This window comes from Sylvia atricapilla, chromosome 4, assembly GCF_009819655.1.
Source record: "Sylvia atricapilla isolate bSylAtr1 chromosome 4, bSylAtr1.pri, whole genome shotgun sequence".
Taxonomy (NCBI): Eukaryota; Metazoa; Chordata; class Aves; order Passeriformes; family Sylviidae; genus Sylvia; species Sylvia atricapilla.
In genome coordinates, this window is record NC_089143.1 from 31,614,244 (window position 1) to 31,635,151 (window position 20,908).

At 63.3% G+C, this 20,908-nt stretch overlaps 2 protein-coding genes across 2 annotated transcripts in view; one reads left to right on the plus strand and one right to left on the minus strand.

The window, feature by feature from the left end:
- The window catches only part of LOC136360318 (dedicator of cytokinesis protein 2-like), a 44,456-nt gene that overhangs the window by 10,199 nt on the left and 13,349 nt on the right, over window positions 1–20,908 (minus strand). Inside the window, exons 23-28 of the mRNA XM_066317474.1 lie at window positions 20,285–20,396; window positions 19,688–19,758; window positions 19,178–19,284; window positions 18,904–19,031; window positions 18,384–18,434; window positions 17,583–17,678 (exon numbers count right to left, since the gene is read on the minus strand). Coding sequence (XP_066173571.1) covers window positions 17,583–17,678; window positions 18,384–18,434; window positions 18,904–19,031; window positions 19,178–19,284; window positions 19,688–19,758; window positions 20,285–20,396 — 565 coding nt within the window. The remainder of the gene's footprint in view (window positions 1–17,582; window positions 17,679–18,383; window positions 18,435–18,903; window positions 19,032–19,177; window positions 19,285–19,687; window positions 19,759–20,284; window positions 20,397–20,908) is intronic.
- Window positions 8,842–15,857, plus strand: LOC136360320 (INSYN2B protein-like). Its single transcript, XM_066317477.1, has 3 exons — window positions 8,842–10,588; window positions 12,825–12,899; window positions 15,403–15,857. Exons 1-3 carry the CDS (start codon window positions 9,066–9,068, stop codon window positions 15,629–15,631), a joined length of 1,827 nt encoding a protein of 608 aa, XP_066173574.1. The 5' UTR covers window positions 8,842–9,065; the 3' UTR covers window positions 15,632–15,857.

The following is a 20,908-nucleotide window of genomic DNA, read 5'->3' on the forward strand; positions in this document are numbered from 1 at the left end:
GACTGCTGCTGGTGACCAAGGGCTTCAGCTTCGCACCACCAGCCCCTGGGCAGCCCTGGGAGCTCCTCGGGACGGGGCGTACCCCACGGAGGGCTGCCGCGGGAAAACGACGTGCGCCCCTACGAGGGGTTTGCAGGGAATTCTCTTGTGCAAAGCAAACGGATCAACACCTCTCGCTCCTTCGGGAATCCATGTGGTACCACAGCCCCGCGGCCGCCCCGCCGAGCACCGGCACGCCGGGGACTCGCAAGACCGGGGCGCGCAGCCACCGCACCGCCCGGACAGCGCCCTCCCGGTGCCGGGACCACGGCTCCTCCAGGGCTCCGGGGCTCAGCTCCCGGGCGCGCTCCCCATCACGGGGCTCCGCCCCCCGCCCCGCTCCGCCCCCGCCGCTCCGCCCCGGTACCGGCGAGCGCGCGCCGCCCCGCCCCGCCGAGCCCCGCGCCCGCCGCTGCCGGACCCGCGCCGCCGCCGCCACCGCCGAGCACCAGGTACCGGGCGGGATGCGGAAGAGGCTCGGCCAGGGAGCGGGGCGGCGGCCGGACGGGGTGCTGCGGGCATCGGCCCTGCGGCGCCGGCCGGTACCGGGAACCTGGGCGGCCCCGCGGCCGGGATGTGGGAACCCCGGGGCTGGGAGCGGCAACACGGTGCGGGGAGCCCCGAAACCAGGACTGCGCGGCGGTGCGGGGACCCCGAGGGCGCGGGAGTGATGCGGGTACCCTCGGCCCGCGCGATGCGCGGGGGCCGGCGGGGCCGGGGCGAGGAGCCGAGATGGGCTGGCGAGGGGGATCCTCGGTGTCCCCGGATCTCCGGGGGTCGCGGGACCTCCCTGTCCTCCCCTCCTTTGCTCCCGGCGAGGAGGCACTGCCCGGGGAACTGCTGGAGGCACGGGGACGGTGGCACCGCGCACCGAGCATCCTGTAGCAGGCACCGTGCACCGAGCACCCCGCACCGAGCCCCCCACGCTGGGCACCCCGCACCGAGGTCGCCGCCGGCTGCCGTGGCGGGGGTCTCTGAGGGACAACAGCCTTGCTAGAACGGTGGCACGGTGTGTAGCCTATGGGGGTGTATCTGTGGTGGGAGCGGCTGTGTTAGAAGGGCCGAAGACCCCCACGTCGTGCCGCGGTGCCGCAGCCTCGCCCTGTCCGCCCTGGCCCCCGTGGCCCCGCCGCTCGCTGGGTCGCTGCGTGCTGGAGCCGCTCTGGGGAGCGGCCAGGCGGGCTCGTCTCCGCTCCCCCTCGTTAGGAACGCGTCCGTCAGCCGAGGCTGTGCCGGGTGACACACGCACACGCAGATCCAGGGATGTCACTTTCGGTACCGCGCGCCGCGGTGACGCCGGCCGGGGCTGGAGGGATTCAGCCCACGTTGCTCCCGGCAGCTCCCGGCGCCGCGCTCCGCGCCCAAGGCCTTGTGTCCGCCGGCGGGGCTCCGGGATGCGGGAGCGAGCCCCAGGCAGTCCCGCGGAATGGGGATGCGCAGCTCCCGGGGTGCGTCGGTGCCTCCCGGGGTGCTCCGGTCCCGATCCTCCCCGCGGGAACGCACACAAACCCCGCCGGAGCTGCGGCTGCCGGCAGCGGTGCGGGAGAGGGGCCGAGGTCTCCGCGGAGCCCGCTTTCGTGTTGGGAGCACGAGGTGGACACGTATGAGTAACCACCGGGCCCGGGCTGTGCCAGCACGGGGACATACGGGGACATCGGTGTCAGCCGCTGGCTCTGAGGGGCACAGCGTGCTCAGTGCCGGCAGCGGCTCGCGGCGATCTCCACACTCCGCCCCTCCCGGGGGTACGGGAAGGAGCCCCTCGGCACAGCCGCGGCGGCAGGGGACGCGGGGACCGCCGGCTGCGCTCCCTCCAGGCGGTGCTGCCCGAGGAGCGGGTCCGGGAGCAGCGCGGGGGGACCCTCGGGCAGAGGCGGGCTGAGGCTGGCACCTCCGGCCCTTCCCTGTGTCCCCTCTCCGCAGGGAGCGTTCGTCCTTCCGGCACGCTCGGAGGAGCGGGGTGGATTTCGTCGCAGAAGCTCCTTTGGGCTGAGGTTGTCTTCTTTACAAATGATAATTATTGTAATTACTTAATAGCATGGTGGCATCCAGAGGCCACAGATAATTAGTGGGTCTATTCCTGTCCCTGCTAACAACACTGCTCCAGTCCTAACCAGTGCCGTGGGCAGAGCCTGCCTCGCGTGTTTGCAGAGATGTTCTGTATGGTCTGGACTCTTTGGTGGTGGGGAAACTGAGGCACGAGGGGAAGGAAGACACTTGCTAATTCCCAAGCTCCCCTGGTAGCCAGCGTTGTCTAAAGCACATGAAGATAAAGGGGGGCAGACTGCTCGATGGCATTGGGAATGCACTTAAAGACAGGAATTTGTATTCTGGAAGGACATTCTCAGCGCTGAGAGCTGCAGCTGCAGAGGCCGTGCTGCTGGCTGCTGGCACCTTGGCCGGTGGGTGCTGGTGGGACAGGGGCTGCCTCAGGGGCTCCTTGCTGCACCCAGGAACGAGCCCCCTGAGCCTGGGCCAGTGTGTGCAGGGGCGGCTGGGACGGTGCAGGAACTCCTGGGCACTGAAGCCTTTCCAGCTTTTTCCAGATGTGTGCTCTGGGGAGAGTTGGTGGCTTTCTGATGCCATTTTTAGCCTGTGAGGGAGCCCACAGAGGTCAGGGTCCCCTGGCTCAGGCAGCTGCTTTGCACTCTGGGGCAGGTGGGCTCCAGATGGGTGCCCAACCCCTTCTCCAGAGCTGCGACATTGTCCCAAAGAGAGCAGGACTGTGGGGGTCTGCAGATGACCTGGGTCTCCCACGGCCAAAAGTCTCTGGGCCGTGTCCCACTTCCCTTGTCCTGTCTCTGCTGCAGGATCAGCCCAGGCCAGAAATGCCAGCAGAGCCCTGGGTTTGAGTGCTAGGCACCTGCCGAGTTCTCTGGGCTGGATCTCCATCACAAGCATCTTCCTAGGTCCGTATAGCCACAGAGGGCTCGGAGGAGAATGATTTTGCCCATACCCCATTCACTGGGAAGGAAGGAGTCAGGCTGGGTGTTCTTCCTGCAGCCCCGGGGGTGCCACTGAATGACAGTGCCGGCAGCAGCTCCAGGGATGCTCGCCTGCTCCTCCACGGATGCAGCCGAGGGAAGCCTTGGGACACAGAACAAACTCCTCCTGAGCTGCTCCCGCTCCGCACGCGCTGTCTGCCCCGCTCTGCCCGTGCTCCCCCAGGCAGGTCACTCCACCTCTTCATGTCTCATTAGAACAGTGATACCAACGCTCCTCTGCCTGGCAGAGAGGTGGGAACGCCAGCAGGTAGCACAAGGAACAGAGACACCACTGCCATGACAGCCGTATTAGCATCCACGGGAGACAGAGGAATAATTTGGCTTCTGCAGCTTCTGAAGGCTCGTGCAGAGGCTTTGTACTCCCGTCTCCCTGGCCGTGTGCAGCCTCCATCTGCAGCACCAGCACATCCGCAGTCGGAGGGGAGCGATGGAAGCAGAGCTGATGACCTCCACGTGCCAGGAGGATGCTGCTGCTCCTTCCCCAGTCGACAGGATCCCTTCCATGGGCACGAGCCATGGCGTGTGTGGCCAGGCCAGCCAGGAGCCTGGGTGGCCCCAGAGAGGAGCCCGCGGGGTGGCCGTGGGTGCTGGCACCATAGGGAGGTGGGTGGCGGGGGCTCCCTGCCTCGGCCGGGTGCCAGAGCCTTCTCCTGGGCCCCGTGGCTGGGAGAGTGACTAATGTTCCCGCAGAGCACTTCAGCCAGTGACCTACATAGGGATGAGTGCGGATCCCTCGGCTCGTGTGAGACGCTGCTTGCGCTGGGACCCGTGTGCTGCTGCCACTCCCAGAACTCCTGGGTGATGCTCGGTGTGAGGCTGGGAGGATTGCGGGGCACAGACACCCCAGGCATGGCCCTGGTGGCAAAGACAGCGCCTGTGTCCTTGGCCCAGCCAGCCCAGAGGACCTGGGGGAGCCGCTGTGGCGTTCAAGCAGAGCCTTGAGCACTGCCAGAGGGAAGGGTCAGGCACTGTGAGGTCCATCAGGAACATGGGGAGCTGGCCTTGGGAACAGGAGCTGAGCTGGACTCAGGGAGTGCTGGGAATGTGGCTGGAGAAGGGGCATCTCCTTGCCGGGGACTGCGAGGGCTGAGCAGCGAGGAGGGAGAAGAGCTGCTCGAGCAGAAGCGCTTCATTGGCACGAGTACAGTCGGATATAAACGGGCCATGATTAAGTGCCTGCAGGAAATGAGAAGGTCTGTGAGGCTCCCAGCAGCCGGGTTCTGGAAGAGCCTCCAAGAGAAGCATGAGGGCAGGGCATGAGCTGGCTTCGTGGTTCCTCAGCGAGGAACCAGATTTCGGGTGTGCAAGCTGCCCGAGGAGCTGCTCCAAGTCCTCCATCCTCGAGTCCCACACATGCTCTGATCTGAGAACAAACACCTCAAGTCCTCCCAGAGCCAAGGTGGGATTAGGCTCTGCTGTGATGTGTCATGAGCCTGGTTCCTGCCCCTCCGCACCTCATCCTCCAGCTCCAGTGCCCTGCTCCACTGCCAGCAGCACCTCTCTCCCCTCTGGAGATCAGGAAAATCAGACGTGTTACTCCACAAAGGCATTATTTTGTGAGCAGAGCCGGGTCATTTGCTTCTCTGCAGTTCCAGGAGAACCTGACTTCCTCTCTCATAAATCTCATCTCCTGGCTTCTTGTGTCCTGAGGAGAAGATTTATGTGTCTGCTCTGTTTTTTCCTCTTCCACGGCATTACTGGCAAGGGTGAGGGAGAGGATAGGTGGAGAAAGGGCTGAAGCTGGCAGGTAACCTTCCAGACAGGGCAGTGTGAAGCAGGGCTCTGACTTCTGAGGTCAGCCCTGCACCATCAGAGATGTCTCCCGTGATGCAAACCTGGCAGGTTTGGTGCCTCTTACTCACAAAGTTCACCACCCATCAGCAGAAACCCAGTGCTGGGGCTCTCTAAGGAGTGTCCGTGAGAAGAGCTTCCTGATGCTTTCTCAGCTCCTGGGGTCACTCAGAGGAGGAAAAATCATTCGCAACTGTGCAAGCATCCAGCGAACCTGCTGCTGGAGAACTCATGGCACCCATCATGTCACAGTGAAGTCACCTGCTTTCACCTGCACATCACCGATGTGACCTGATGTCTCACCTTATCCATGTGCCTGAAATTCCCATAGGAACCAGAGGAGAAAAACGCTCAGTAAAATTTGCTGAGATGGGAGGTCCACCACTGTGCAGATCCTTTCCAAACTGTTCCTGTGCCAGCTGGCCTCACTTTTTAAGGAAGTTGCTTCTCTGACCTGCCAACACGCATTTCCAGCTGCTGTGAGTGGAGCTTGGAGCTGCCACCCAGAGCCCCATCCTGCACAGCCTCTGCTCTGTGCCCCTTGCCTGCCTCTGTACTGGCCTTTTCCCTTCCTTGCCCCTCATTTCCTCCCCTCTCCTCAGTTTCCCTCTGTGGTCAGGGCCACAGGATGGTTACTAGCAGAGACATGCTGGTTAGCTGGTTTTAATCCACTTAATGTGTGCCACTTTGCTTTGGGATCATCCTGCTTTCTTCGTTGAAATGTCAAATGCCTCACAGAAATCCGAGCCTGCTTCGCTGAGGCTTTTACCTCCACTGACCAAACTTGGAACTTCATCAAGCCCGGCAGCAAATGGGTTTGATGAGCCGTGTTCTCTGCAGCCCCGCGCTGACTGGCGTGGCTGGTTCATGCTGCCGTCCTTCAGAGGGGATTAGTCAAGCACCAAACCCATTCCCTGGACAATTCCAGCCCACCTGCACCCCCCAGATCGCCATGCCAGGACTCTGTGGCTCCCTGTCCCACTCACTGGGCTCTCCTGAGTTCGCTGTCCACTGATCACTACAAGGAGGACCCCAATGTCTGGCAGGGCACATCAGAGTGGAGCACCAGGGCTCCTGCTTTGGCCTCAGGAGGTTGTGCAGGTCTCTCCGGGAGGGAGGAGTGGCCACAGCCTTGGGGTCCTGTTGGAGTAGACCCTGAAGGGGCTGTGATGGGCTCAGAACCTTGGAGGGGCTCCAGCAGCCTCAGGATTGAGGCACTGAGTGCCATTGCCCAGTAAATATGCTGGAAAAGTGTCTGGGAAGTGCTGGTGTGGCTGGGTACCAGGTGCATCCGAGATGTCCTTTGGAGCCATCAGCAGAGTGGGTTCCTCAGGTTCAGGGACAGCTCAGGAGAGTCCATCAGACAGGGCAGCCCCGCGGCTGCACCATCCTGATCCCGTCTCACAACGTCTCACAACGGGACTCGTTATCCATGCCCAGAGATGCCAGTGTGCTGCAAAGTGCCCGAGTACGGCACTAAATCCAACCACAGCACAAAGAAAACGCAGGGATGCGTGGGAGGGTCCTGGTGTGGGTGTTTGACATCCTCAGAACTGTTCCCAAACGGAGTCGCCTCCATGTATAATTTATAGGCTTCCCTTTGTCCTTGTGGCTCGTCTCTGATCTCCCGGCGGTTCGGGAAGGCCGAGGGTGCTCCGGGAGGCCCCGCTGAGTGACAGCGCCGCGTTTGCTGCGTCGGCAGGGGAACAGCCTCGTCCCGCGCTGCGTCAGCCACGGCTCGGCGAGGACCCCGTGGCAGCATCACAGGTCCTGCTCTTGGACCGAGCCAGCGGTGCTCCTGCCCCGTGCCCGGCCCTTGGAGCCGTTCCCAGCACCCTCTGCCCCCCGTCCCCATTAAGGACCCCTCCGGAGCAGGCTGGCCACGCGCAGGCTCCTCTGGAGCGCTCGGCTCAGGCACGGAGATGTGGCCAGCAGGTCCCTCTGCCCTCGGCACGGCCCTCCCTGGCACGGCCAGAGCCGAGGGTGCAGCCGGGGGCACCAAGCTCTGGGCACCGGCACAAGGAGAGAGGTGACCCCACGGCTGTGACGGGGCTTCAGGGGTGGCTCATCCCACGGCGGCGGATATCCTGGCAAGCTCTGCCCAGGCCAGCGTGGGTGCCCCGGGTCAGGAGGGATGCGGTGATGCAGGAAGCGAGGACGGGCGCCTCTGGCTCCAGCCCCAGCCAGCTCGCTCCTCTCCGCCTGTTGCTGTCCATACTAACGAGGAGCCCCATCCCATCCCTCGTCTCGTCCTGCCTCGCAGACATCTCCGGGTGTCTGGGCACGGCTCCAAGCTCGAGAAGGGAAGCGCCGGGCGGCTGGGCGGCGCGTGGAGCAGCATCCCGACGAACACGGAGCAGGGTGTGCGGAGGCGCCGGGGCGTGCGGGACCGGGGTGGGCGCAGGACAGGGCAGTGAGAGCCCCCCTGCTCCGCTGGGCCAGTGCTCACTGCCGGCGTGGGCGGGCACGGGGCACCGGCACGCAGCGCTTGGAAGTTTGGTTGTGCCGGCACTGGGGACTCCGGGCTGCTGTGCTGAGTCAGCGCTTCGTGCCAGCAGGAACAAGGCAAGACAGGGAGGGGGCCGGGGGTGTCTGAGCCGTGTGTTCGTCCGCAGTGAGGGTAGGGGGGCTGCGGAGCCAGCGACGCTCCAGCCTCGGCGTGCGGAGGGGGTGCGGGGACACTGCGGGAGCATCGGGCTGTGGTCTGGGGCGGGGACCACGGGGATGTGGGACACGGGACATGGTGTGGTGCGGCAAAGCTGAACCACTGCTCGCTGCGGCTGGTATCTCTGTCTTTGGCTGCGTCTCAAAACGAGCCGACAGCCTCCCCAGCACCCCGGGACATCCCAGCAGGGTTCCGTGCTCCCGGTGCCCACACAGTGTGATGGGCCGGGGCAGCCGCCGGCGGCACAGGGGGCAGAGGCAGAGCCAGGTGGGCACGGGGTGGGTGCTGGGGGTAGGATCTGAGACAGGGCCCCGGAGCGGTTCGCCTTGCAGGTGTGGGGAGGAGGAGCCCTGCAGAGCCGTGCGGGAACGATGGCAGGGACCAGGACAACGGCAGGGACCAGGATGATGGCAGGGATGGGGATATAGCTGGATGCAATCCCCACTGCGACCCTCGGGTCCTGCCCCTGTGCCGCCGGTGAAGTGCTGCTGGTGTCAGTGACATCCCCCGGCCTTACTGAACCTCCTGCTGGTTCTCATGTATCTGAAGCAGCTCCGTGTCCTCAAGCCACTGTCGCACCACTGCTCACGGAGCTGGTCCCCCATCCCTGCAGCCCAGCCAGCACCTCCGGTGCCCAGTCCGGCCACAACCACACATGACATGTCCCCTGTGCCCATCTGGCCATGCCTCACTAATGATGGGTGTCCTGTGTCACTCTGGCCATGCCTCAGGCAGGATGGATCCCATCCGAGATCCCACTCTCACATGTCCCGTGCTGGATGGGTGCCCCCACGCCTTGGCCATCCCCCTCAGAGTTGGTGCCCGTGTACGGCGGGTGTCCCACGTGCGGAGGGCGCCCCGCGTCCGTCCGTCCGTCCCTCATGGGAGCCCCTGGCCGCGGCCCCTGCCCTGCCCTCCCGCTGCCCGCGCCCCACGCACGAGGCACCAGCCCCGGCGAGGCAGAGCTATTTTTAACAGCTGCTTCTGCTTGATTTGAGCTGTGAACTCGGAACGTGTTTATGCTAAAGGGCTTTCTTTTCCCTTCTCCCTTTGTGCTGAGGAGGCAGCGCCGCAGATCAAAGCCTGTCTCTTCGAGTTTGGTGATGGTGGGCTGGGAAGGAGCCGAGGCGGGAGAGGCCGGCAGTTCCACGGGGACACTTGTGTCCTCGGGGGGCCGCGGTGGCGTGGCCGGGTCTGATGCACCTCTCTTTGTCCCCGCAGGTCCGGGAGCCATGGGCGGGCACGGCCGGCACCGGGCGGCTCGCAGCGGGCGGCCCTGAGCCCGGGCGGCTGCGGCGGGACGATGGGCTGCGGGCGCCGGCGGGGAGCCGCGGTGCCGGGCAGGGCTGTCGGGGCGGCGTGCCGGGGGCTGTAGGGCCGGGCGGCGGGCAGCATGCCCGGCGGCCCCTCGCCCACCTCCCGCCCAGCGTCCCCTGTCCGTGGCGGCGCGGGATGAGGCTGCTCGCCGCCCCAGCAGCTCCGGGGACGGCTGCAGCCCAGGGCTCCGGCCGCCGGCGCTCGGCCCCCCGCGCCCCCGCCGCAGCACCCCGGCCCCGCGGCCCTGAGCCATGGTCAGCCGTGAGCCCGTGCCCGGCCCGGCCCCCGCCGGCGAGGGCAGCCAGGAGAAAGCCATGACGGTGCGCTCGGTGCTGCTCAACCGCGACTCGCCCGACATCGAGAGCCGCCTCAAGCGCCGGCGCAACCGCACGCAGCAGGTCCGCTTCAAGGACCTGGTGGAGGCCGGCTCGGGGCGGGCGGACAGCCCCCCGCCCGGGCCCGCGGCCGGCCCCGGCCACAACACCCCACGTGCCTCGCCGCCCCCCAGGGACCCCCCTGAGCCGGCGGCTCTCCGTGCCTCGCGGCGCAGCTGGCCCCAGGCGCAGCCGGGCTCGCTGACGCTGCCCATGCCCAGGAAGGCGTGCATGAGCACCGCCATCCAGACCTCCCCCAGCCTCCAGAAGCCCTTCCCGACCCCCCAGCCCCGCAGCAAGAGCGTCTGCGACGTGGCGGAGGATGCGGTCGTGCCCGCCGTGGCGAACGCCCGGTGCCCGGGAGCGGCCGTGCCCACCGTGGCCAGCTGGGCCGCGCCCGCGCGGGCCCCCGGCAGCCTCCCCACCCGTGACCACCCCGCGGCCCTCGCCCGGCACGCCAAAGTGCGCCGCACACCGCCGCCGCCACCACCCAGGGACCCCCCTCCCCCTTACCAGGGCACGGCCGGGTGCTCCGCTGCCCGCTGCGCCCCTCCGGCGCCAAGCTGCGCCCCTGAGCCCTGCCCGCCGCCCCCAGCCTGTGCCCAGCTCCGCGGGAGCCCCCGGGGCAGCCACGGGGTCACCCCACGCCCGGCCTCCGTGCCCTGCGGCCAGCCCCGGCCGCCCGCCGAGCAGCGGGGGCTCGGCCGCAGCGACTCGGAGCGGACCCTGCCCTGCGGCCGCCCGGCGCCCCCGTGCCAGCCCTCGCCGCACCGCCGGCAGCCCGTCCCCGCCACCGACACCCACGGCGTCCGCCAGCCACCTCAGGGCAACCCCCCGCGGGACCCCCCGCCACCCCAGCACCAGCTCTGCGCCGCGCTGTGGGGGGGACCCTGCTGCGCCTCGCCAGCCCCCGTCCCACCAGCGCCGGGCTGGCACGGCTCGGCCGCCGCCACGCCGGACGAGACACCAGCCGCCCTCGGCACCTGCAGCCGGCTCCGCGCCGCCGAACCCGGGCACGGTTGGGCAGGGCCCGAGGGGCCCAAGGAGCAGCTGTCCACAGCCCCGCAAGGCCCCGGCGTGGGGACAAAAGCGGCCGGGTGGGCAGCGGAGGCCCCTCGGCACGGACAGCCCTGCCTCGCCGCCGAGCAGCCGGACGCGCTGCACCACGTCCAGGACCTTCTGCAGTTGGTGGTGGTGGCCAAGGCGCCGGTGGGACCACCAGCGAGGGACGAGGACACCCGGACATCTCAGGGAGAGGGCCTCCGGGGGCCCAGGGAGCAGGGGGACCTGCATTCCCAGCTGCAGTCCCTGGAAGGGGTGCTGGAGACCAGCCAACAAACCATCCGGGTGCTGCTGGACGTCATCCAGGACCTGGAGAAGAAGGAGGCTCAGCGGGATGGGTGAGTAGGAGGGGACAGAATGAGGGGCTGTGGGGACAATGTCCCTGGCGGCTGCGGATGTAGGATGGGAGATCTTGACAGAGATTTGGATGCTGCTGTCTCCTCAAGGTGTTTCCCTCTGAGAAACTCAGAGCTGCTGTCCATGTGCACATGATTCCATGTCTTGGTGTGAGGGCTCACATGTCCAGGGTGTCTTCCACGTGCCTAGGGATGGGTGCAGGGGTGCAGGTCTGGGGGATGAGGGGGTGTTGGGCCCCTGCCCGGCTCTGATGCAGCTGATTTGTCCGTTGGTTACTGGGAATCTGGAATGTCACATCCCAACGGCAGGCTTAGCCAGGCACCACATCCCTGCTCCATCCATGGAGGCACCTTTGGCACAAATCCAGTGGCTGCTGCCTCCATGATGGGTGTGGCTGCATCCCGGGGAGGTGCCCAGCACCCCATCCTGCCCTGCACAGGACCTGCTCCGAGGGGCAGGGTGTTCCCCAGGCCAGCGTTCCTTGGCCTCCCAGGCAGATTTGCCAAATGGAGCAAGGTGTTCTAGGACAGCCTATGATGGCGTTAAGCTGAAATGCTCCAAACTCGTCTCACACGAGGGCAACCAGCAAACCCCCAGGAAGCGTCGGTCCTGGCATCCTTCTGGAAAGTCTCTGGGCCTTGTTCCTGATGCCCGAGATTGCTATCCAAGATTGATCCAGCCATTAAATCAGATGGTTCTGGCTGTGACTGAAGCACAGGGAACACTGTCCCTGTGCCACCCCTGGAGCACTGTCAGTGGGCAGGGACCCCTCGGGGGTCCAGGACACCTTAATTAAGACCTCAACTCCATTTACTGCTACAGTCAAACAAGCAAACAAGATGCTCAGAGATAGGAAATCCAGGGATAGGAAATCACATAAAACATTATCCTGGTGTCCTTATGCTGCAGAACAGCACAGCCTTGTTTGCCACCGGTCAGATCCCAGGTGTCCACTGTTCACCAGAGCAGGGCCAGCAGCCCTGAGACATCCTGGCATCGACCACCAGCAACATCCCACAAAAATTTATATGTATAAAAGATGAAAAGACTATCCCAGGATGAGCTCTCCCAGCTGAGGGGGGCTGTTGTACAATGCCAGAGCCGCAGGCACACACACATAAGTGTACCACATATATATACATATATATAAAGGGCCTCATGATCTAATTCAGGTGGTGGCAGAATAAATCCCCATTGCAAAGTGTAATTTGGTGCATTAACAGACCCAGTTTCTGAGGGCTGAGAACAACCGTGGTCAAGGTCGAGTAACAGGAGGAAGATTTCAACGGGGAAATGTGACATGTATGTGGGACACGTTCTTTCAGCTGTGCCCCCAAAATCCACAGCTCTGAAGGGGAAAAGGAGATATAGAGAACGGGTCCCAAAGGGACCGACAGCATTCTCAGGGCTCCTTTTGGACAGCTCAGAATGAGCAGGGACCAACAGGGAGCAGTGCTGGAGTGCAGGAGGAGTCCAGTACAGCCCTTGGGATCAGAGTGTTTCAGGGCTGGGGTCTCACACCAGCAGCAGAGACACCTGGAGTGAAGAACCCTTCTGTGGAGAGGGAGGAGGATGCAGCAGCATGAGCTGAGCCCGGGCAGGAATCAGCTTAATCCAAGTCCTGTGCACCTTCCCGGAGGAGGAGAAGGATGCTCTGGTACAAAAGCATCAAAAAGATAAATTCCGAGTCTGGCGTAGGCTGGAGATTAGTCTGGAGCATCTCCCTGTGCCCATCTGCCAGGGCACTGCTGTGCCAGGGCACTGCCATGTGCCTTGTGCTCCCTCCATGGCACCATGTGTGGGGAGACGTGTGTGAGCTGCAGGCGTGGGGACCCTTGGGATGAGGATTGGGATGGGGAGGGGAGGACAGAACGGGAAAGGTTTGGAGATGCCACTGCGCCCAGCATTCGTTCACTCCCATCAGAGAAATCTGCCAAGCCGAGAGGCACCTGGCTTGGTATTAACTGGGATCACATGGGATGAGAGGGGATGGGTCCCAGAGAGGAAGAGGAGCTGCGATTCAGGAGGAGAAAGGCTGAGATACAGGGAGAAAAGGGTCTGAATCCCAGGGAGAAAAGGAGCTGGGAGCGAGGGAGGAGAGTCCTGGCTCCTGCCTGCTGGAGTGGGAGCACAGAGGCACACGAGGGACCAGAGGCAGCAGAGAACTCGGGCAGACTCAGACCGGGTCTCCAAGCTCACAGCACATCTCTGTCACAGGCGACACTCGTACCGGACCGGGCAGGACATCGCCAACTGCGGGACCTGCCGGGACTGTGCCTGCATCATCTACAGGTGAGGGTCAGCTCTGGCTCCCAGCATCCCGCGGGTTCTGCTTCCCTGCACTCCCAGACTTCTCCACCGGCTGGGAGGCAGGAGGGAGGTGACAGTCAAGCCTGCCCCTCCTGTCCCCGTGTTGGGGGCACCACACACAGACCACTCTTGGGTGTCTGGGCTGTCACTTGAGCTGGGTCTGTCCCTTCCTCTCCGCGGGGAGCAGCTCCTGCTCCCAGGATTAGCCAGGGTGATCTCCATGGAGGAACAGCATCTGGAAGGGGGCTGCTCTGGCACAATGGCAGAGCATTTATCTCCTGGAACAGCAATCTATTGGGGAAGCCTTGCTAGCGGCTGGTGCGTGGGCTCGCTCCAAATCCAGGCTGCATCCTGTTGTCCTTGTGCCAGCTCTGCACAGATGCTGCAGATGGGTTCCTGCCCCTCGCTATGATTTGGGAACACAGGGCCTGGGTTCTGCTTCCCAGCATTGGCTTTGGGCCAGGGCGTGGAAGCCCCTTCCTCTGCTATGTTGTCAGCTCAGATCCCATTTGGTGTGTGGGAAAAGGCATCTCATCCCCTCCCAGCATTGTCTTTGGGGGAACTGAGAGGATTGCAGTTTTACTAAAGCTTTCTGCCCTTCTGGGTGCCCCTGGGTGTCCTTCTGTCCCTCTGGCCGTTCCCTCTGCAGTGCAGGTGGCTGGCCAGGTGTGTTCCTGTTTTGCTAATTTGTTAATTAGGCCGATGCTGTTAGCACTGGGATGTGTAGGACACAGTGAGCTGGTCCCAAGCTCTGTGATGCTTGATCACCGTGGTACCACTGCTCTGCCGTGCTCTGTGAGCACTGTGCCCCCTCCTCAGGGCACCTCAGACCAGGGGTGCCCGGCTGGGGTCCCCTGGTGTCCCTGTGCTCAGCAATGGTGCTGCCTCAGAGCTCCTGCTCCCCACAGAGTCCCCCTTGCTCCACGCTCCCCTGCTACAGCTCTTGGGGGACTTCAGGCTAATTAGGCCTGACGAGCCTGTCTCCACACAGCACGGCAGCGACACAGATGTCACATCTGGGAGAGGTGGCTCCCCGGAATGGCCAGGCTCCCCCTCGGGACTCACTGTGGGTTTTGCTGCCACCCGTGGGATGAGGAGAGGCTCTGGGGGGACACAGGGTGAGGCAGCAGGGGCAGCACCCCTAGCACCAGCCCTCAGGGATGGCTCCTAGAGGGGATCAGACCTGCCTGTCCCTGTCCCATCTTGGGGTCTCACAGCGGTGCCGACCCCTCCCTGTGTCACTGCAGGGGAGTTGAGGTCCCTCTCTGCACTGCATCCCCATTATGGCTGCACCCCTCACTCTTTTTTCTAGAAATGGCTGGGACACTCCTTGTCCTCTCCAAAGGAGGTGACAAGAGGTGACAGGAGGTGTCAGTGCACCAGGGCTGCTCGCAGGGGCTCCCCATGAGTGGGGCGGCCGCGCCACGTGCGCGTTCCCGGGCACACTCGGCAGCACCTCGCTGATCCGATGGGACATGGCTGGTGTGAGGAGATTGACGTGTTTTCCGTGTGAGGGAACATTGCAGCACGTGGCTGCCAGAAGCCAGCCCGCACCACAGGGTGCTGTGGGGACACCGGGGGCTGCAGGGACACTGCGGGCACAGCAAGGGCTGGAGGGGACAGCAACAGCTGCAGGCATCTGGACCTGTGGGGACACTGAGGGCTTCAGCATTGGCAGGAAACCTGGCAGCTGTGGTGGGGGACACAGTCCCCCTCACCTACCCAGACCAGAGACACTCTAATTCCTGCCTCATCAGCCGTGTGATGGGCAGCAACAGAGCCTTGCATGCTCCTGCCGCTTCTCGATGCTGCAGCTGTCCTCAGCCCCTGGGAGGCAAAACCCCTCTCCAGGGGGCTCATTGCTCACAGGGGTCCCACAGAACCCCAGCTCACCCCCGACCTCAGCACTGGTCCCCATCCAGGCCAGCATCCAGCTCTTGCCAGCCACACACAAAGCCATGGGGTTGGATACAGAGGATGGAGCAAAAGGATGGGGCAGGGGAGGCAGCTGAGAAGGAGCCACCTCTAAAGACCCCAGGCCATGAGGTCAGGCTGATACCGGTCTGTCCCCCTGGCAGAAGGGAAGGTGAGACACTTCAGCGGGATGGAGCAGCTGTTTGGGAGGGATCCAGCCCCGGAGCCTCCGCACAGCCCACAGTGGGTAGGCAGGGGCTGTCTGAAGGCACACGCAGCAGGATGTCCCCTCACAGGAGTGTGCAGTGACCCCAGGAAGTCTGGCCATGTCCCTGTGCCACCTTGGGAGCTCAGCAGGGCTCAGGTCTCGGAGATGTGCCTTGGGTGGATGAGCTCCCTGGGGGCTTGTTTGGGAATCTGAACTCCCCGGGGGCTGTGCTGGGGACACTGAGCTCCCCGGGGGCTGTGTTTGGGGCTGTGGCAAGTGGAGGGCTGTGGCAGGCGGGGGGGCTGCGACAAGAGGATGCCACTCTGCCCCTCTGACACGGTCCCCTCGCCCCGCGTGCCGCAGCGTGGAGCACGATTTCCGACAGCAGGAAGGCCGCTTCCAGCGGGTGCTGAGCCACATCGAGGGCGACACGGGGCCGAGCTCTCCCCCGACGGCGCTGGGGGCGGCGGGGGTGGCGGTGGGGGCGGCGGGGACCACCTCACCGCCCAGGCAGGAGCCGTCGCCCGTCTCGAGGCTGCCGGCAAAGCTGGACGTGAAGAAATCGCGGCGCAAATGCTTCTGGTTCCTGTGAGCGCGGTGCCCGGTGAGCCCGGAGCGCGGGGGCACCGTCCCAGCACTGACCCCCTGCCCACCTCTCCTCCCTCCCTCCCTCCCACGGTAGGGTTTGGGTAGCACCAGCTTTTCTATTTTTAACCATTCCGTTGAACGCGGGGAGCTCGGGTGTGGAAACGGCGAGGGGAGCAGCGGCTGTATTTAAGGAGAATTCAATAAATTCCACGGAGACGCTATTTTTGTTACATCCTCTCCCGCCTGTGCGCTTCTGTTCTGGAGGAGGATGAGAATGAGGAGGGGGCAGCGGCTGTTTTTCTGGATTTTCCCTCTGTTCGGGGTTCCCTGAGGTGCCCCAGGCTCAGATCAGTGCCAATCCCTGCACCCCACAGCAGCGGCTGCTCACCCATCCCTCCCGCTGCTTCCTGCGGGTTAACTGGGAACTCCGAGGATTTCCACTGGTCAGAGACAGCGGAAAATGGCCTCTGTGAGACTCTGGCCTGGGGAGAGGAGACCTGTCCCCAAAATCCCTGGGCTGGGCGGGGGTCTCATGGGTGGGAAAGATGCACTGGCTGATTATAGGGAGACAGGAATGACGAGCTCAATTATCCCAGCCTCTGTGGGGCTGCCACGAGAGGGAAAACTCGGCATCGTGGTCCCAGGATCCCAGAGCACACCCTGAGGAGTGCCTGTGCTGGGAGCAGCCAGAGTTCTCCCGGCAGGGCCACCGACCTCAGGCAGGGGAACATCGTCCAGCCTCCTCCAAAAGCATCGGCCACCCCCGGCCACGGCGAGCGGCTGCTGCAGCCCCAGAGGGGAAAGGAGGGTGGGCAGGTTTGGCCGCAGCTCTCCAGTTGGTGCCCACACGCAGCACACCAAAGCAGGAGATGCGCACAGTGTTAAAGCCCATCCCGTGCGCCAGGGACACAAACTCCCTTCTTGCCCAGCAGCAACGGGATGGACGGAGGGACGCTGTCCTGGTGCGGGCACAAGGTTTTTTGGTCCCCTCAGCCCCTCCCAGCAGCTGGAGCTGCTGGGGCAGCCTGGGCTGAGGGTCCGGGAGCCCCGATTGAGGCCAGGGGCTTCGGCAGCAGCACGGGAACCACGGGCGGTGCTGAGAGAGCTGCCAGACGGCACCTGTGGAGCCACGAGCGAGCACCAGGAGCGCGGCACAGCAAAGGATCCCTCCTTGCTGCCTCGGGCTGCAGTGCACCACTCTCAACCCCCTCTCCGTCCCCGCTTCCAACCCTCCCCGGCGCTTTCGGCTCCGGCTGCCCCAGGCCCTGAGTCACAGAGCCTGGGAACGAGGACGAAAAGCAGGATGGAGCCCCAGTGCGACCCCGCATGCATCTCCTGCCTGAGTCACGGCTGAATCACACCCCGGCGCTGAGATCGCGGCACGGCCCCGGCGGCAGAGCTGCCGCTCCGGCTGCCCACAGCTCCCCCGGGCACGGCGCACAGTGTGGCAATTCCCTGCTCCGAGCTTCCAAAGCACACACCAACACAGCTCAGAGCCCACCCTCAGACGCAGTGCAGCTCCTGGGTTTGCCACCACGTCCCCAGAGTAGATCCCGAGCCCTCGCTGGCCCTGGCTCTGTCCCCTCCCATCGCTGCTCCGTGCGGAGCTCCGAGCCGCCTCCCTTCCCGGGTGTCCAGCTCCTCACACACGTTCTTGGCATGTAAAACTGCGGCGGTTCGCTGGGTTCGGCTGCTTGTTTTCCAGATAATGCAACCCAAATACTTCACTACTCCCAAAACAGCTTTTCCTCTGCCCCCCACCCACTCCCCTCTACTCTCCGGCTGCTCCTGCCCTGCTCCTGCTTTCCCCTGCATCCCCCTGGGCACATCCCTGACATCCATCCCCATCCTGCTGGGTTCTGGCAGCAGGGCCAGCAAGGAGCAGAGCCAGTGACACGCATCCAGAACCCCAAACCAGCCACACCTCGTCCCTGTCCCGGCGCAGTGGGACTCACCCTCAGCGGGTTCTCCCGGTCCAGAACAATCACCCTGCGATTCACCGTGGGGAGCAGCTGCTCCAGGATCACCTGGATGTGCTTCTTCACCTGTGCCTGCAAGGTAAGAGGTGTCAGGGCCATGGCAGGGCGTGTCCCACCTGTGGGATATGTCCCAGCATGGCTCATTCAAGAGCTGGTGGCATTGAGGTGGCGAGATGGGAATGATCCAGAGCTGGAATCACAGCTAAGCAATGTGCTCCAGCATAAATATGGGCTTTGGGATCTCTGTACAGCTCAGCTCTGAACACCTCCCTGGAAAAGTGGCCACCTGGCTGGGGACAATGGGGACAGCTGAGGATGGCTGAGGATGATGGGGATGGCTACAGTGGTGCTGGGCAGGCAAAGGTGGGTTCGACACTCATGAGGTTAAAACCAGCAAAATCCTCTCCCAAGAGTGTCCCACCACACTCTCCAGAAAGGCTATTTCAAGTTTAGAAGTTAAGCCCAAAATGAGATATTTCACCACAATTTCTGGGCTTCCCATCCCATTCCTGGGCTTCCTGGAACCTAAATTCCAACAGAAAGCACAGAAACCATAATCCTGGTGCTGAAGGGTTAAAGAACCACCTCACCCTCCCAGGACACAGTGTCCTACTCAGCTCCCACAGCACCAGTCACTGCACTGCAGGTGTGACACCTGAACCTCCAAAGGAACCCCAGAGCAGCCAGGAAGGGCAGGAACAGAGGAAGGCTCCTGAAAATCCAGAGCACAGAGCCCTGTGCAGGCTGAAAACATCGCGTTGCTGCGGGGACACTCACCAGCTCCACGTCCCCACGGTCCTTGTGCCGCGCTCGCAGCTTCTCTGCACTCTGCAATCACCAGAAACAGGACTGAGACCCCCCAGGAATGGCCTCGGCCCACCCCAGAAAGGCCACATTTGGGTGGATGAGTGCCCACCATGTCTCTGCCTCACGTTTGGGGCCATCACTCTTCATTTTGGAGTGTGATACTGCCCAGGGACTGACTGACAATCACTGTCTTCCTCCCTGCCCTCACCTTCCTCCCAGCTCTGCAGAGCTGGTGATGTCCCCACCACCCTCAGTGTCATCCCTGGAAGCCCCTTCCTGACTCATGTGGATGTTGGGCAACCCACCAGAAACTCTCTGAGGTGGAAAGCACGAGGTTTTTCCCCACTCTGAGCATATTTCTGCTGGCATGGTGACACCCACAGTCCCCTCACTGACTATAGTAAACTCCAAACATATCCTGGCCAGGAACTGGTGCTTAACCCCACTTAGAAGGGTTTAGTCAGGTCACTGCTCATTGATCCTGATTTACCTTCTGGGCCTGGTACAGCACTTCCAGGATGCTGCTGAGCAGCTCGATGCAGGACTCCTCCTCCTCACCAGCCTGAATCAGCTCCTGCAGGATGGGCAGGGCCGCCTGCAGCACCAGCTCCCGGCACTCTGGGGGGGACAGGGGCCACAGGCATGAGGGAATTGTCCCCATCCACGGAGCCATCCCGGACATGAGGCAGAGAGACTCATCCCCATGCTGTGCCATGGCCTCTGGGTGAGCTCAGCACGGGCAGTGCCACCAGGACCCCTCTCACCGTGGGACCTGAAGGCTTTGGTGCTGGCAATGTGAGTCAGGGACTGCAGCTTCTGCTTCAGCAGGCGCTGGGGCAGCAGGTTCCCCACAAAGTCCCGCAGTACGGCCCTGCCATCAGGAGAGGAGTTAAACCAGGAGCTCCAGGTTCTGCTCAGGATGAGGCTGCTGGGTGGGGGGAGTCTCCCGATGGGGCAGAGCCATGTGGGGCAGGATGGTCCCACAGGGCAGCTGTGCCCACCAAAGACACCCAGCAGACAAATCCTGCCTGAATTCCCAAAATAAACTCAGCTGGGGCTGAGTTCCCAGGTTCAGCCCTTGCCCAAGCACAGGCAGCTGCTAAAACTGAGCAGAACTCTCCAATTTTTGCACTGGGAAGGGGATCAGGAGGTGATTCCAGACACCTCTGCCTGCTCTCGCCCTCAGCTCTGTGCTGGGTGCAGGGACAGAGGTGGCTGTGGCAGGTGCTGAGCATGACACAGGGCTGGCGTTGGTGGGGGCACAGGGACCCTACCCCAGAGCAGAGGAGTCAAAGATCCCAATCACGTCCTCGAGGATAGAGGGCAGATACTTCAGGGCTGCTCCCTGCAGAGACACCACAGAGCTGCCTTCAGACAGGGCTCCCACCAGCATCATCTGGGTGGCTGTGGGCGCAGAGTGTAGCCCCAGCCCAGACTCATCCAGCCCGCACCAGCTCTGCTTCCCTCAGCCCCCTGTGCCTGGTCCTGGATACAGGGAATGAGGCCAGGCCTGAGCCAGGAGGGGTGACAATCCCCAGGAACCTTTCCCAGATTTTTCTCTGCATAATTCAGCACATGGCTGATGGCCAGGACAGCATCTGCCCAGTGCCACCGAGCTGCTGACCCAACCCCAGTGCAGTGAGGGGCTTGGGGTCTCAGGGTGCACAAAGAGGGGACAGCTGGGGACAGCAAGGCAACACACGGGGTGGCATCTCCTTCTGACACGTGGGAGGTCTGCACACAGGATGGACAGTGTCACCCCAGAAACAAACACAGACAGTGTCACCTGGGGACAGCCAGTGTCTGGCCTGGGCACCCTCCCTCCCATGACACAGCAGAGCTGAGCCTTCCCAGCACCTCCCCTTCCCCACCTGGGAGAGCAGAGTGGGACCCTCCAGTGGGGACTCCATCAGCTGGTTCAGGGCGACGAAGAACCGCTGCAGCGACTGCTGGAACTCGGCCACCTCCTTGCCCTCGTAGAGCCTGCAATGGCCAGAGTCACTGTGCTGTCACTGCACTGCCACCACGCCACACACCTTCCCTGGCATTGCCAGTCCCTGCTCAGGGGTCACCACATTCCCAGTTAATTACACTCATCCATGAACGTTTGGATCCGTGGCTGGATCTAGTGGTGAGCCCTGGCACTGTCATAACCCTGGCACTACCACAGCCCTTGCCACAGCCACTGCCCCCACGTCCATAGACCTACTCACAAAACCCTTTTTTTTTTTTTTAAACTCTTTTCCATGATTCCACAGCCCAAAACCCTCTCAAAGCAGTTCAGCACCATCCCACTTGAGCAGGAACCCCCTGAGCCCTCCCAGCCTCCCTCACCAGCTGGACCAGAATGAACTGAACGAGAGAACTTTAGCCATGGGATGTGCAAAGCTGCAGGAAAAGTGCAAAGCTGAGGTGTGATCACAGAAATAAAGTCACTGTGTGAGCTAATTCCCCTATCACTGACACCAAGCAGTGGCAGGAAAAATTATCCAGCC